General features: G+C 39.7%; 1 protein-coding gene across 3 annotated transcripts in view; it reads left to right on the plus strand.

The window, feature by feature from the left end:
• Positions 1 to 6,673: 6,673 nt before the first annotated feature.
• The window catches only part of BNC2 (basonuclin 2), a 715,491-nt gene continuing 705,273 nt past the window's right edge, over positions 6,674 to 16,891 (plus strand). For all 3 annotated transcript variants that reach the window (XM_040417243.1, XM_040417247.1, XM_040417246.1), the window contains exon 1: positions 6,674 to 7,050. In XM_040417243.1, coding sequence (XP_040273177.1) covers positions 7,048 to 7,050 — 3 coding nt within the window. In that variant the 5' untranslated portion in view covers positions 6,674 to 7,047. The remainder of the gene's footprint in view (positions 7,051 to 16,891) is intronic.

Genomic DNA, 16,891 nt, shown 5'->3' on the forward strand with positions numbered 1-16,891 from the left:
GCCGCAGTGAAACAGCGACTCCTCAGCCTGGGTATCTGCCACCAGTTCTGGTTTGATATAAGCCCGGTCCGCTAACGGGATTATATAGGATCAGGAACCAACCCGCGGTAGCTTATAACTAGGCCAAAACACGGACGTGGGGATTCGTGATCGAGATACAAGATAGCACAAGATTAAATTATAGATTTAATCGCCGTATGGGCACACTAGATATAACACAATATACACTAAGAATATATACAGTGGTCTGAGGTTACAGATTACAGGTTATATGGTTACAACAGGGTTAAGCAGTGGAAAAGTCAGTTACCGAGTATGATGCAAGTTCCTTTGAGATGTTCTTTGCTGCAGTCCACATGAAGGGCCATGAACTCAGCTATTTCCTGGGTCCCTCTAAACACATGTGTAGGATGTGACCCCTCTTCAGAGAAAAGACGCGCCTACTTGCGGGCACCAGACTTTTAACCTGTAGCCGGCCCCTCCCCTCCCGGCCTCAGGGAGGGGTCCACTCCCCCTCTTCTGGGCTGGCAGCAAATGACCCACAAAACCCTTTAAGGTTCATAGCTCCATACCAGAGGGTCATAGGGAGATGGTTCTGGGACCAATGGACCTGCCTGGGTTCCGGCTACAAGTAGAGCCCAAACATGGTACCGTTATGTGGTTTCTATGGGGAGATATGGATATCTCTCTACCCTGACCTCGTCTCATTAAACAAAGACATTGGGAACGTACCTCGTGGCCACCGGGACACAAATATGTATCTGGTTTGCGCCTGCGATGGCCAGGCGGTTCATAATTCCTTATGAAAGGTAGGTGCCAACATGTCTGGGAGGTCTCATTGATCCTGGGCAAAGGCAGATACCCCCTGCTGGGGGTTTTCCTGCAATATTCCGTTGGCTCCAAACTGGTGGAGATGAGGTGTGACCTTCTCCTTGAAGCCTGGACCCCCTGCGGGGGGTGGAAAAAATTTTGCAGGTACACTGAGTATGCCATGAGGCCTGGGGCTTTGAAGCAGGGAAGCAGGGCCCTCCTGTGGAGTTCACTACCTCTGCTATCTGTCAGCACATAGGGGTGTGAGGATATGGCTAAATGGTAAATATTAATCCATATTCCTCACAATAGCTAACAAGGTCCACTGTCCCACCTACTTTTAAAAGCTGGAATGAGTGGTGTAAAATGAATTGTTTTGTACAAGTAAGCCCAAATAGTTGCAATTCTGTAGTGCATGACATGAAAAATGTCCTTCTTTATATTGTTTGACACTATTTGGACTATTTGGACCATTTGGGATACTTTTAGACTGGGGACTGTATGAGACTTTTTTTTGCAGAAATTGTATAACATAGTTGCTTGCACTTACATGACTGGTTCTGTTATGGTGGTTTGAATACACTTTGATCACATAGGAACTACATAACTATGCAAGTCACCCAGTGGCATCGTTATTTGGGCCCTGTACTACAGTTTAATTTGAGCATTGTGTAGCAGTATTTTTTTGGCATGCTGGCACTGTAATTTGAACACTGTATGACATTTTATGACAGGGCAGTGTTGTTATTTTGTGTGATGCAAGGAAATGCAAGCGTCATATTGAATTGTTATCTTACAGTATTTTCAATGCATCTTGGTTTTCCTCCTTCTCCATGGTAAATCTGTCTACCTAACATCTGTGAAATAAGTTTCAGGTCAGATTATGGCAGAATAAATTCGACCAGAATGGAAAGTGCCCCAATTGCCTTAAGACTATGACACTTTGAGGTCTCCTAGGACTGTATCTAACCCCTTTCAAGTTTTTCCATTAGTAATGTCAAAGTAACACCAACTTACATTCTTTTTCTTTTCAATGATCATTTTATTGAAAGTTTCAAGTACAAAAGAAATGAATAAATATTAACAATGGATAATGCATTCCAAAATATGGATAGTTTGCCGTCTATACAAATTGAGTATATTGAGTATATATAAGGAATAGCAAAGTAGCAATGGAGTAAGCAGTAAGAGCACTGATTCACAAGACTATACTCCTTAAAAAGAACGATATTGTCAGTGCAAACACTGGATAGGAAGATTCATTTGGAACGCATAATTGGATATAAGGAAGCAATGATACTGTAGGTGGATGAGAGGGAAGAAGGTTGTGGGGTAAAATAGAAAAAAGACAAGTCAAGGAGATTGAGTTGCTGAGGTCAAAAAGGCACTGGAGAAGTAGAAGTGAGTCCAGCTATCCCAAGAATCTAAGAAACGGGGGTGTTCTAGTTGCCAAGGCCGAAAGTTACTCTGTACGGAAGATATGGCTCACCTTCTGGAGCCACTGCGAAGTCAGCGCAATGGTAGGTTGGTTCCAGTAAAGTGGAATCAGGGATGTCTTTGTACTGATTAAAAAATATGAACGTTACTGGGATAATAGACGGCTGGCTAAATAAAATAAAAGAGTGGTCCGTCAATATTAAAGCCATTGTGATCATTTCTTTGTACACCTGGATGTCATTACACCGATTCTTTGCATGTACCAGCTCATATGCATGTGTAACAGAGCCAGGAAAACTTGTTTTCACTTATAAAAATAAATAGGAAAATTCAAGAAGACTGAAATGTTCAATTTTAAAAGTTTTAATGTTGAGCTCATTTGGACTGAATCCAGGCATGAGGTTGCACAGAACAGTGCCATACATGCTAAGGTATGGTACGGACTTTACAATATTTGGTTGGTTACTGGGACAGTTTTATAAATATACTATACATGTAAATAAGCAAGGTGGCATGACTACAACCTCATCATCCCTAAAGCTTTACAGAGCAGAAAACGGGAAGACTGAACTAACCTTTTAAAGTGTTATTCCCATCTTAGCCTTTCATAGCCGAGATGGGAATAACCTGAGTTAGCCCTGACTGGGGGTGGCCGGAGATATGGAAACATCCGAGCCAGCTGCGGTCTGCTGTTTCCATAACTCCCCTAGCAGTGAATTGGAGCTACGCAAACAGTATAGCACAGCAAGCTACGTAGTTTCTGGTACCTTGGGAGTTAGGGAAATAGTGTAGCTCGCTGTTCTACGCTGTTTGCGTAGCTCCAATTTTCTGCTATGGGAATTATGTAAAACAGTAGAGCACAGCTACCTCGTATGTTTCTATATTTAAGGACACCCCCAGTCAATGCTGTCCATCTTGGCTTGACCACTTCCATAGCTCCACCTACTCTCAGTTGACACTTACTCAGAATTAGATGGAAATAACCTTTTAAAGAATTTTATTTTAATTTCTATGGGGTTTGCCACTTTCCATATTGTTTGCATATTTTGGGTTCTCATGCCTAATATTGAACACCCTCTTGAAACAATTATGCAATATCTTATTTCTGTATGATGTACTTTGGAGGTGGGTCAAAATGACAGTATGTTTAAGCTAAAAATTATCTAGGCCTTGCATCTGCCATAGCTTTGACCATACCTCTTAATACACATGGAGGTGCTACAAAAGCACTATGAGGGTTATTTATTAAATACCAGATTCGCGCATGTGATGCCTATGTGTGACATTTGGTGCATCGTTTTATGACATTTGGTCAAGTTTTGTGACATTTGGTGAGCCTCTTCACTTTTTTAGAAGTGGAGTGAAATGTAGGTCAGGATTTCAGATAAGAACACCTTTAAGTCTCATTTATAATGTACTTTTTAAAAAGGAAAAAAAATCACATCTCTGCGCCAGCCTATAGCAGGGCGGGACAGTGACCAGCCTCAATAGCGTCACCCGTGATGCTAGAGAGGCTGGTCACCATTGCGGCCTGCTATTGGCTGCTCCCCCCGTCAATGGATGTTTTGATGGGGAGATGCTGCGGCGGCCGTGCAGGGATTTGGAGGGACGCGAGTGCCAGGGAGCAGGTAAGTATGCTCTAGAGGAGGGACCTGGGCATTCTGGGGGTCATTATGGGGATTGGATAACCCCTTTAAAGTACTTGGTGCCATCCTTCTGAGTCCCTTTGATAGGGATACACTAATTCCTAATTTGCCCCCATTGTCTGAGATGGGAATACCCCTTTAACTATACATTCCCCTGTTGTATTAAACCAGAACCAGGTATAATGTTCAGATAATGGCCACCACACAGTGACAGAATAAGTCTACCATACATTGATTAAAGCAGTTTTCTGAGATTTTGATCTTGATGACCTATCCTCCCGCAGGATAGACCATCAATATGAGATCAGTGGGGTCCGACAACTGGGACCATCTCCGATCATCTGTTTGAGGAGGCGTTTTCGTGAAAGCTACGGCCTCCTCATAGCTTACCAAGCTCAGTGCCGTCCATTTGATAGTGGCTCTGGCTGGTATTGCAGCTCAACCCCATTCACTTGAAAGGGACTGAGCTGCACCTAGGCCACATGACTGATGAACATGAACAAGGACGAGGCCACGGTGCTCACTGGAGTGGTGTGGTATCTTCAAACAGTTGATCCTGAGGATAGGTCATCAATACCAAACTCTCAGAAAACCCCTTTAAATAATGCCACTACATAGTAAATGAATATTCAGCATACAGAGACTTAATAATACCATCATACAGTGACCAAATTATATCTATCTATCTATCTATCTATCTATCTATCTATCTATCTATCTATCTATCTATATATCTATCTGCATTGGTAGGCAGGCTGGTCTTATGGGCTGGCAAACTGAGTAATTGCCAAGGCCACACCTGAAGCAAGGACAACCGGGGCAACTAGACAGGAAAGGAGAAAAATTTTCCACCCTACTATCAATTCCAGTAGTCAGACAAAGCATTTACACTAAGCACTCTGCTCATCAACAGAAAGAACTGTGAGGGTTGTGAATTGACAACTGGACAGTCCTCTCTGTCTCATGCCCCGATCAATGCAGCAGAGGATAAGAAGGCTGAAACAGATCAGCCTGAAACAAATTAACTCTGTTGAACTTCAGATTCTTGAGAAATGAGTTATAAGTAACCGCTTTACTGTCCTAAACCACCAAGGATTTAACCATTGACCCCTTTGTTGCCTTAGACTACCAATGACTTTAGAATTAAACCATTCATGGCTCTAGACCACCAGGGATTGCAAATTTAACACTTTCACTAAGCCAACAAGGATTTAAAGGGAACCTGTCACCGGGATTTTGTTTATAGAGCTGAGGACATGGGTTGCTAGATGGCCGCTAGCACATCCGCAATACCCAGTCCCCATAGCTCTGTGTGCTTTTATTGTGTAAAAAAAACAGATTTGATGCATATGCAAATTAACCTGAGATGAGTCCTGTATTTGGATACTACAGTATATGGTAGTATTATTTCAATACTGTTTGGAGGGATTTTTTGTCTTCATACACTGGTATTATAGTGCCATTAAACTGATGTGCTGTATTCAGTGGGGGCTACTGTGTGTAGAAGTACTGTTTGGGGAGGGATGCAAATGAGCTCTTAACAAGCTCTGCCTCTAATGCCACCAGATGTAAGGAGAGTTAGTTCCCCCCTGACCTGGACACAGGCCTCTCACCCAGTTAAGCCAGTACTCTCTGCTCTGCACTGATGAGGGGCAATCACCCCGAAACAGCTGTCTGCAGATGAGGTGCTGGCTTATTTAATATCCAAGTCATGTCTCAAGGCTTATTTTAAGAGCTGAACATTGACTTATAGGATCGCTGCCTTACATCTGGTGGCATTAGAGGCAGAGCTTGTTAAGAGCTCATTTGCATCCCTTCCCTCCCAGAATTCCAGAGGAGCATGTATGGCCTATAAGTCTCCTCACACTGATTAAGGTGCTCTCTCCCTAAGGAGAGTTAGTTCTCCCCTGACCTGAAGTACTGTTTAGCATGATATAGTAGTAAGGAAAAAAATGCTTTTGGTGGTCGGACCTACTGTGCTTTTTTTTGCCTAAATCACCATTTTCTCTACAACTAGCTTTGATAGTATAGAATGTATATTATATTATTATAATAAATACATTTTGTTTATATGTTATAAAACGTGTCGCATTGAGAAGTTGGATCATTATTACATCATTGTTATCATTAACTATAATTGCTCCTTTCTCACTGCAGTGTCAGCTTAGGGTGTGTATGCACATTGCTAATACTTGTACATGTTACAAGAGATTGTGATGCAGACTCCTCTGTATTTTTCTTATGTCTCTAGGGCAGGGTTAGTTTGGTTGGCTCAGTGTCACACACAGATGTGACTCTTTACCCTGAAAACTTACACCGTGACGACTGAGGAGGAGGAAAGGAAAAGCATAAAACAGAAAAAAAAGAAACAAATCCCTCAAAATCCCCATTCACACGCAGAGACCCAGGAGCTGCAGAGAAGCCACAGGCAGCAGAACCAAAACCTCTTCCAGAGTAGCCAAGTTGGGAGGCAACTAACATTTCTCTCTTTGTACTGTCAATGTTCTTGAGCTTCTACCCCTCCCTCCCCTTGTGTCTGGACTAGCTGTGCTGATAAGGAGTTTTCAGACTCGGCAAAGTGTCTGTCTGTCTGTAAGAGTGATCAGCATGGAGACAGACTGAAGACCTCAATATCACACTATTGTCCCCTTGTGTCAGCAGCCACCCTCCCTCCCAAATTCAGAACCTAAGCACCAACCCTCTTATTCATACTTATTCTGAATCATAGTAATACAGTATATGAGTGCACAACATAAACTCTTTCTCCACTGCAGGAAAGTGTCCAGAGCTGATGTGCAGCAGATCCTTCTTGAGTCACACTAGGTAGAGTAAATCCACAGGCAGAGGGAATTGCTTTGCTTTCCGCCCATCTACTACATACTCCCCTCTCCCTCACCCTCTGCAGTTGGATGTCTTCAGCTTTCCTTCAACTTTCTTTTGGGCAGAGGTTACCCCTGCCTGGCTGTCTACCCCATATGATACTGAATGACCACATACCTGAAGAATAGTGACAAGTTTTTGTGGACAGCAAGAGAGGACCTGAGAGTTTATTGACAGGAGAAAAGTTGGGACAGACACTGACAAACTGTTCTTGCCACAGCTATTGGGAAGAAGTCACACAGAAGTTCAGAGAAAGTCACAAGAGCATGCAGTCATGGTAAGCTACTGCCTCATCATGATACCATAGGCAATGCATTACTAACTTGTCTGCTGATACTCAAGCATTGTGCAGATATTTATATATATATATATATATATATATATATATATATATATATATATATAACTATTCGGTGTGTTTATCAGTCTGTAATGTAAAATGTTTGCATTCTCAAGTATCACTGTCTTAGTCAATGTTACTGTGGCTTCAGGGTACTGTTACACAGCAACCATGTAATGCAAGGAGTAGGTTTTTTTAATTTATGCATTTGATAAATGAGATGGATTGAGGATGGATATTTGTGAAATAGGAGAGATAGACAGATAGATAGATAGATATTAGATAGATAATTCTTATAGGAAAGGTATGTCGTGGGCATAGTCTATTCATCTGGCTGCATATTAGGCTACCAAGTATACTGTACTGTATGTTGCCACAGTTTTTGGCTGCTAAAGAAGGCAGCGAGTGGCAGCACAGATTACAGAGTCTCCAGTCAGTGCTGATCATTTGTGTGTTTATCAGGGTTTGGCATGGACTGTTGGACATAAAGATTCCCCCCCCCCCCCAGATGATCTAACAATCTAATAGTCATTTACTACATGTGAACTTCCATTTAATAACCCATACACGCACAAGATATTTTACTACCACCCAAAGGATTTTCCCAATTTAAAAAAAAGAATGATCATTTATTTTGCACATTCCTGGAAAATTCTTCATTTGGTGATGATGTTTAATTGCTGACATTAATCATTTCTAAGCATAAGTGATACATTTTATGACCTATTTTTATTAGTCTGAAATGATGTTCTTGCCTGTTTATGGCCATAGCGGTTATCACTGCAAGTGCTTGGTCAGATATTATTTAGTCAAGTCTTGGTGCCCCCATCGACCCCCACCCACCCAATCCAATCCTTGCTTATTCATGTAGAATGCAGCATGAGGCTGGGATGGAGGATGGGCTCCTCTCACACTTCTTCCAAGTAGCAAAGGCCAGATATAGTAGCTTAGATTTTTGTGTGTGTGTGTGTGTGCCTCTCTGCTCTCCTTAATGTGACATGTCTTGTTCCACTGATCAAAGGGCCGGGTGGAGGGTGGGAGATTGGCCTGTCAAAAATGCAAGACATAGGGAAAGAAAGGACTGTGAGCTCCCAATATACAGCAATGCAGGCAGAAATAAAAGTGGATTTGAAAGCAGCCTCAGTTTTATGATGGATTCCATTTAACCCCAGAGTTAAGCTGTTGTAAATGTGACGGGCAATAGGTGTCATAAAATCACGAAACGGGCCAGTGGATAAAGTGACAGCAAAATGAACAAAATCTTTTCCTGCCAAAATATATAGATATATTCAGTATTACACAGAGCATATATAATATAACCACTGCTACTGTAAGTGCACTATACACAGCTTTCTAAATTGGTGTATAACACCAACACACTCTGTAGTGTTTTTATAGTACTTTTATATGCTTAAAAATGAATAGCTTTTTCTGTAAACATCATAGTTTATGTTATAGCATTATATTTGAGCTCATAAATGCGTTAACCCTGTGTGTTCCAACTCTAGGTATAGGCAGTGGTGATATCCTCAAATTACATAAACCTGTAGAACAAAGAGAGACAGACTCTTGGCATCCCTTTCACAACCCCCTACAGACCCCCTTTCCCCATCTATGTCCCTAGGAAGACAAACTGTGTCACACGTTCCGTTACAAGCCGTTGCTAGTGTTCTTCACAGTTTACATAGCTCAGCAGTTCAGTTATGCCAGGGTCCAGTCTTTATTTAGTTAAGGAATGTTATATCAGAGATGGATGTTTAATTTAAGTAGAAAACATTAGCCAGGGTAGCAGCGTCGTCCATTGCGAGAATAAAGCTGCAGGTTAGTCAAGCGAACAGGAAACACTGTTAAATACGAGTTTGCATTCTGTGTATCCAGTCATTGCAATTGGACTTATTTCCTGTACTTTCATTTTTTATTCATCATATTTATTTATTTGTTCATTTATTGATTTATATATTTGCTTATTACATTTTTTACATAACGTAAACACAGTCCTGACAAGCAAGTAAAAATAACAAATATAATGACATTCTCTCAATCCCCATATGTATATAAGGGTACGGCCACCGTTCAGGTTTCTGCATTCAGTTTTGGAAGCCAAAATCAGGAGTGGATCATAAAAAGAGAGAAAGTATAAAGGACAGATATAACCTCCTGTTTTTTTTTTTTATTCACTCCTGATTTTGGCTTCCAAAACAAGGAAACCTGACCGTGTGGCCCTAAGGTTGCCCCGCTGGGCACGGTTTAGTATATTAGTCTTTGGTTTCGTCAAGTAGAGAATGAGTTCCAGAAAGAATGGAACCTGGGTACCTATCTGTTAAGATTTGTTGGCTTGGCAAAATTTTATGCTTTTAAAATAATGTGAATGACCTATGTAGTGTGTTTAACACAACTGGAAGTTAGCTATTTAAAAAAAAAAGCTGTAAAATAGTTCATAAACCATTTCGCCAACTGCAAATATGTAGCGTTTTATTCTTTAGTGCTGGTGATCCCACCGTTCAGTTGGACAAAATAATCAGCAGAAGTATTATTTAGCATTATATGAAAGTGCTTGTAAATGAACATTTCCTAGGCAGCAGTTATACAAGTCTTAGAAGCATAAAGTAGTGAGATGTAACTTTTAAAGCCCGTTTCGGAGTTTTCTAGATTCTTTTCCCCGCGCTTTACATAACATTCTGTCCTAATCCTGCTTGCTGTCAGAGATGTTTCATGGTTGTGCAATTGCTTTTCTGAAGAATGCCAATTTGCATTCCAGGAGTGTCATTTGATTACTTTTATCTGCTCTGCTCCAAGTCAATCCTGGACTTCTCATTTCATCTTGCCATGTCACGTGTCAATACTGTGTCCTCTTTTCAAGAAAGAGAAAAAAAAAATGTTTGCTTAAAACAAGAAAGAAAAAGTTCTTTCATGTTGCTGCCTTAGTCCCTCTCGAACTTGTCAGCAGCAGAATGTGATTCACTTGGGCCTAGAGATATAGAACACAGGAGGGTTATGCAGCTCAATAAGCCTATGGACAGGTACAATGTAACATCCCCAGAGAGACTTGTTAAAGAAGAGAAGGTCTGCGGAGTTCCCTGCTCTCTGACTTGGTGCTGTCCCTGCAGTTTTCTTATTTGATCTTTCTTAGTTAATTGATTTTTTTCTTTTTTCGCATCAGTCCTCATGAGACAGCAATGACCAAACAGCTTGGCGTGTCTTATAAAATAAAGCACAGAGTGTGGACTTCTACCCGATGCTTTAGCAGTTGTATATTGCAGAGCATTAGAATAAGAGTTAAACACACATTATATGCAGTAGGGTTGAGGTGTGCACTCTTCGACATTCACGCTTTTGTCAACAATGAAGGTTTTGTGGAGACGAGGTGACGTGTTAAGTGCCAGTTGCATGCTGTATCTTGCACTGGGTTACAGAAAACACACACTATTTGGTAATTTGTGTTAAGGTAACCAAAGAGGAATGAAGTACAGTAACAAATGTAGAAATGATAAATGCAGGATATCAGCTAGAATCAGTGGATTTGCTGATAATCTTCTTGAATGGATTTCCATACTGTATTATTATACTTCTGCACCTTATGAAACTCTGTTCAGTTTTGGACATCACTAAATAGATGTAATGTTGATGGTATGCTGCATGTAATAATGGTTGATTTAATGCATGCTTTGGAAATAAAGACATCGTTACATATACAATTAGTATGGTTGAAATAAGTCCATCAAGTTCAATCAAGGGATAGGTGACGATGTGAATTTCAGGAATGAGGAGTGAGTCCCAGATTTCTACACATTTTTATAAGCATTAATGTTATTATTTAAAAAAATGTATCTAGGCCTTTTTTAAAACCATCCACTGTTCCTGCTGTGACCACATCCTGAGGTAGACTATTTCACAGATTTACAGTTCTTTTATGGTAAAGAAGCCTTGATGCCTACGCAGGCTGAACTTTTTCTTCTCCAGGTCTGCCCTTGTTGAGGGGATTTTACGTAGAACAACTTTTCACAATATTTGTATAGGTTAATCATATCTCCTCTTAGAGGCCTCTTCTCAAAACTAAATACATTTAAAGGCTATGTACACCTTTGGAGGCAATTTTTGTTCTTGATTGCATTTTACTCATTTTTGGCTACAAAATGGCCTTCATTAAAACTATTGAGCCATTCTGTCACAATGGATTAACTGTTTTTCTAACTGTGTAACTGGTACTTTCACTTTGTGCCAGTCATCTAATAACCCTTATCTCTAAACTACTAAGAGGTCATAAACACTTATTTAAGCCACATTCTTATCAGTAAGATAAGGATTGACCTTAATGAGTGTTTATAACGTCAGAGAGCAGAGATAAGGATCTGTCAGCTCCTCAACTGTTGGAAAAGAGAGAAAATCCACAGGCATCTTAGCTATGTACACAAAAAAGGATTTCATATTTTTTAATAAAGACCAACTGAAAAAAAATGATTTTTAGCACAAAATAAATACAATAAAAAAATTGCACCGAAAAGTGTACATAGCCTTTAATTATTTTAATCTTTCCTGATAACTAAGACCCTGCATGCTCCTTATCAGTTTAGTTCCTCTTCTTTGTACTTTCTCCAGCTCTAGGGCATTCTTCCTATGAACTGGTGCCCAGAGCTGAACTGCATATTCCAGATGAGGCCGCATGAAAGCTTTATAAAGTGTTAATGTTACATCTCTGCCCTGTGAGTCCATGCCTCGTTTAATACATGACATTATATAGGCCTAAGCTTTAAAACCAGACTTAGCCCAAGGACAACTTCTTTAATGGGTTTTATTTGGAGCTCATTTGTTTCTTGGGACCTGATTTATTAAAACTGCATATGCTATGCTGGTCTTTAGAGGGCCTGCGCTACCAGATGAGGCATGCAATTTATGATGAGGTGCAGGACTTCTCATAAATGACTTGCCTACTCTAACAGTCCATGCGCTAGTCTGAAATATCAATTTCTGGCGTAAATGATGATGGTTGTGTAAGTGCCGATGGCCCTTCCCACACCCTGCTTCTTTTTGGAAACTGAAGTAAAAATGCCAGTTGCGACTAAAAAGAATCACACTGGCATTTAAAAGGTCACAAATCTGACCTCTCTATATAGACCCACACACCAGTGCTAACCACTGAGCCAACATGGTGCGCTAGCACTTTCTTTCTCCTCTGTGTATATCTACTATTGCTGCTATAAAATCATGGATAAAAACATCTTTGTGTGTACCTTATAATTGTCCCACAACATGCCCCATCCTTTTTTGTGCCAAAAGTTTCTGAAATAAACATGCATGCTCAGCAGAGTTGAGAGTGCACCTCTGTAAGGAGTTCAGGAATAATAGCTTGGTGTTCAACGTGTAAGTATTTATTATTATTTATTTATATTTATTTATGGACTTATATAGCGCTACTATATTCTCCAGCGCTTTACAGACATTAGCATCCAACTGTCCCCAATGGGGCTCACGATCTAAGTAATGGCCAGCTTCAGGCTCCACATTATGACTTTTGTTTCAAATATTTTGAAATTGCGTTTGTCTATATTACCAATTCAAAAACACTCTCTCATGCCACATTTTGGGGCATTAAAATCGAATCTGGAGTTTTAGGATTCAGTCACAATCTGAGAAATGTGTCATGCCTGCATGCTGTACTGTGCAGTACTGTACTGTGGAGGTACCATACTACATTAAGTTTGTAACATGTAGAAGCATTATCTGCCTCCTTATAGGCTATGTGCACACACATGCTATGTATATTGACTCAAACTGGAATAAGCTGCATAAAAAATACAAAAAGAAAAAAAAATACAATATACGGACACTATGGTATGTGTACTGCAAATTCAAACTGCACTGAGATTTGTATTGGTAAGATAATATCATAGGATTAACCTGTGATAGTCTACCTACCGATCTATACATGAGGTGCTACTGTAGTCAGGCTTCCCATTCTGAGCATGTGACATCCCATATGTTACAGTGGCCATATTCATTGTCAGTCAGCATTCACAGATCACAGTTAAGAAATGGCTGAACGGCGTTTTTAATAACCTGACTAAAGAAATATAGAAATATATTTAGGCCTCACCCATGCAAGTCAAGTTTTAGTAATTCAGGCACCCTGTGTATCCCGCCGTATGGTACCTTCATGAGGTGATGTGTTTTCCCAAAGAATCAATGTTTCCAAGGAATAATTCTGCAATAATATAGTAGGCAATAGAATATTCTTCCAACTTTATTGTCTCACATATTCCCTATGTATTTGTACGGGAAAAAAAAGTCTCTGTTTAAAATGACCACAAAGCGGTACAATAGGGGGTAACAAATCTGTTTGAATAAGGCCTTATTCTTGATTTTATCTTTGGATAAACTCTCTATAACATCAGTTGCGATGGTAATTGTCCTATAATACAATCACTTTTCTACTTCTAATGCTCAAAACATAATTGTTTCGTAAAAATAATTGTTACATATAATTGGATGCTGCATTTGCTAAACTGCAGCATAAAAGTGTCATATCTTTTACTGACACGTGTTTTCTTCACGTGTGTATTTTTTATATTCATGTCATCAACTTACTATATCGCTTATTTGCCATTCAAGATAACCTCCATGCCACTTGCCATAAGGGTTAAACCTATGTATTATGACAATTTAGTTGCTGTTCCTTATGAGAAGAGATTGCTTTTGCAGAGTCAAGGCCAGTCCGGCAATGGGAGAATGTTTTTGCGATACAAATTCTGAATGAATTGTACATATTCTTTCAACCAGATGCAGAGACGGCAAATAATTCCACTGTCGTATTTCCAAGAGCTCAATACGAGGCTTTTTGTTTATCACTCATAGGTCCTCAAGAGTTTTAAGAACTGCAAGAAAGAGTACGGCTACTGAATGATAAATTGCATTCTGCGCTCAATATTGCCTTTTTAAATGAAATGAAACCTCAAGATTCATGCTTTTCTCCACTGTGCAAGCGGCATTCCTCAGTCCTGCTGTGTGGGAAGATAGGAGCATGCCATTAAAATGCCACCCAGCAAGGTCTATGTTAATCAATTGATATTAATAATGACTGTAAAAGCCTTGATATCTGGTTTACTTTTCACTTGTATATGACGTTATGTTTTTTTCCACCTGCAAGACTATTTAGATGAGGTCTGCAGGCAAAGAAGAAAGCAAAACTAAGTGCAGGAATTTAGTCTGGCCTTGACCTACAGATAACACCTTACATTGCTGCCAGTCTCTTCATTCTTCCTACAAATTTATGGCAATATATCTTAATTTTATAGAAAATAATACAAATTATTTAGAACTTACCATTCTGTATTCATGGATCCTATTTTAAGTATTTCCAATGGTATTTAAGTATTCCCAATGGTGTGCCTTAGAATATGAGAAGGAACCATGAAACATTTCACAACTCTGCCTTTTTAGTTGGATAAGAATAGTAAAATACATTTTTCCATTCACAGTAGCAATTTGTCTGTTCATTTCATTTTAATTTCATTTCATAATGAACAAAAGAAATACCACAAAAAATGTTTTTACAATTTTTTTCTGCTGTCCAGAAACTAGTCAGCATTAGCAGGAAGGAGGGTGTCACACATAAATTATAGACTTATTAAAAACCAGAGAATGGAATTAGGGAAAGTTGCTATTTAATAGTCCATGAAGTCACCTTTTCTATACACCTCACATTTTATACAAGGCACGGGTTACACTGCAGAAGTTTCACTGTGCACCGGTGTTGACAAAAAAAAAGTCATAATGATAATAATGTCATGCGTTGTCTGAAAAAGAAAAGCTGATATGAAGATATGTATTTCTAGAGGCACTTTTTCAACTGTAAATTGTGTAGTTTTTCTTGCTTAAACAGTTTAAAAAATGTACAGTAATTTTTTTTAATTTTTTTTCTGTTTGTCAAAGTGGAACCAAACTATCAGATATGCACTGTATCCTCACATGCACATAATTGTCACAAAAAGTATTCTGTATTGCTTCATACCTCACAAACAAAAATATTTTATGTTTTTAGAAAGGGGCAATAAAGAGTAGTATTGCAATAATACAGCAAAAATAATGGTGCGATAGGAACCTAAATAATACTAACATGCAGCACCCAGATCATGATATTGAAATAATACTGCACACATAATAAGGCAGTAGTGTAGCTTAATGATACCAACATACAGAACGCATATTGCAATACCGGTAATTCTGCACAAATAATAGTGCCATAGTGTACCTAGATATACCAGCATGCTTCACCCTTATCATAATATTGCAATAATTCTGCACAAATAATAGTGCCATAGTATACCTAAATATGCCAATGTACAGCATCTAAATTATAATATTGCAAAAATACTGCGCAGATAATAGTACTGTAGCATACCTCAGTGATATCAACATACAGGACCCACATCATAACATTGGAATAATAATGCATATACAAATAATCAGGTCAGTCCACACTTGATAAATATGTGTCCAAAGTGATGCTCTAGCACACCCAAACTTTAAAATAATGTTGCTCCAATAAAGGATTGAAGTTAGAAAGTTTTGCATTGATCAAATAAATAACAGTGCCATAGTATACCTAAATGATACCAACATACAAGACCTACATCATAATATTGCACAAATAATGACATATAATGGTGAGGCATTGCACCTCATTGCTCCCAGGGGCTCCACTTACTGCCTTTCATGCTGTGCCCCTACCACTGACTGACAGGGTCGGGCAGTAAAGACAGACTCACACCTTACGGGAGATCATTCAGAGCATGCGCTGTACATGGATGTCACATGCACAAGACTCAGGTGTGACGGTTTAATTGTGACATAACTGATGACAGAGTCCCTTTAAAAATGACCTGCAAAGGGTACAAAGATGATCTGTCATTGATTTTGTTAAATCATAAAATGAAACCTTCATTTATGATTAAACATTTCCAATAAAAAAAAATACACAAAGTGAATACACAAGCGGAAACCAGCTCCAGAAACAAGGTTGTGCAATGTCTCAGAGGGTGCAGTGTATAATGCTCAGCCAAAGCCCAGTATCATCAGACAAATATATGGGGAGCACCGATGGAAAGTCAGACATGAAATAATACACACAACCCTTAGTGATCCAGCAGTTCAAGTAGGTGATATTGCCATGGCACCAGAGTCAAATGGTAGCTCATAGAAACAGTTACTGTAAATGATACGGTTTTCTTGTAAAATTTCCAACCCCATTAGGGTGGCTTTGTGCTGAAGCCTAAGTCAGGAATGTCAAAGGAATCTTGTTGCAGTTCAAAATAGGTCACATCACATAACAAATTGCAGCACAGTGGATGGGATCAACATGAATGAAACTACCACCGCACTGTACTGGTGTAATACCCATTTAGTATGTGTTGCACAATTGACAGCGCAGTCCAGTGCACATCTTGCATGATGTATGCAGTCCTAGAACAGCCGTTCGAGGGTGTATATCTTTGTTCAAGATGTGAGCAAATTACCCGTTTGGAATCGCAAATCGAGTCTCTAAACGGGCAAGTTGCAACACTGAGAGGCATTGACAATTTGCAAAAGAGTTTGCTTCTCACCGAGCAAGCACTCTTTGGGGTAGATGAGGGGGAGGGTGACAGGAAGGAGTCTGAGGAAAGTGAGGTAGCTAGCTGGGTAACAGTTAGAAAGCTGGGTAGAGGGAAGAGTGCCAGGGATGCTAGCCCTGATCTGACACACCCCAACAAGTTTGAACGTTTGGCAGATGAGGGGGATATCAGTC

This window comes from Bufo bufo, chromosome 2, assembly GCF_905171765.1.
Source record: "Bufo bufo chromosome 2, aBufBuf1.1, whole genome shotgun sequence".
Lineage (NCBI taxonomy): Eukaryota > Metazoa > Chordata > Amphibia > Anura > Bufonidae > Bufo > Bufo bufo.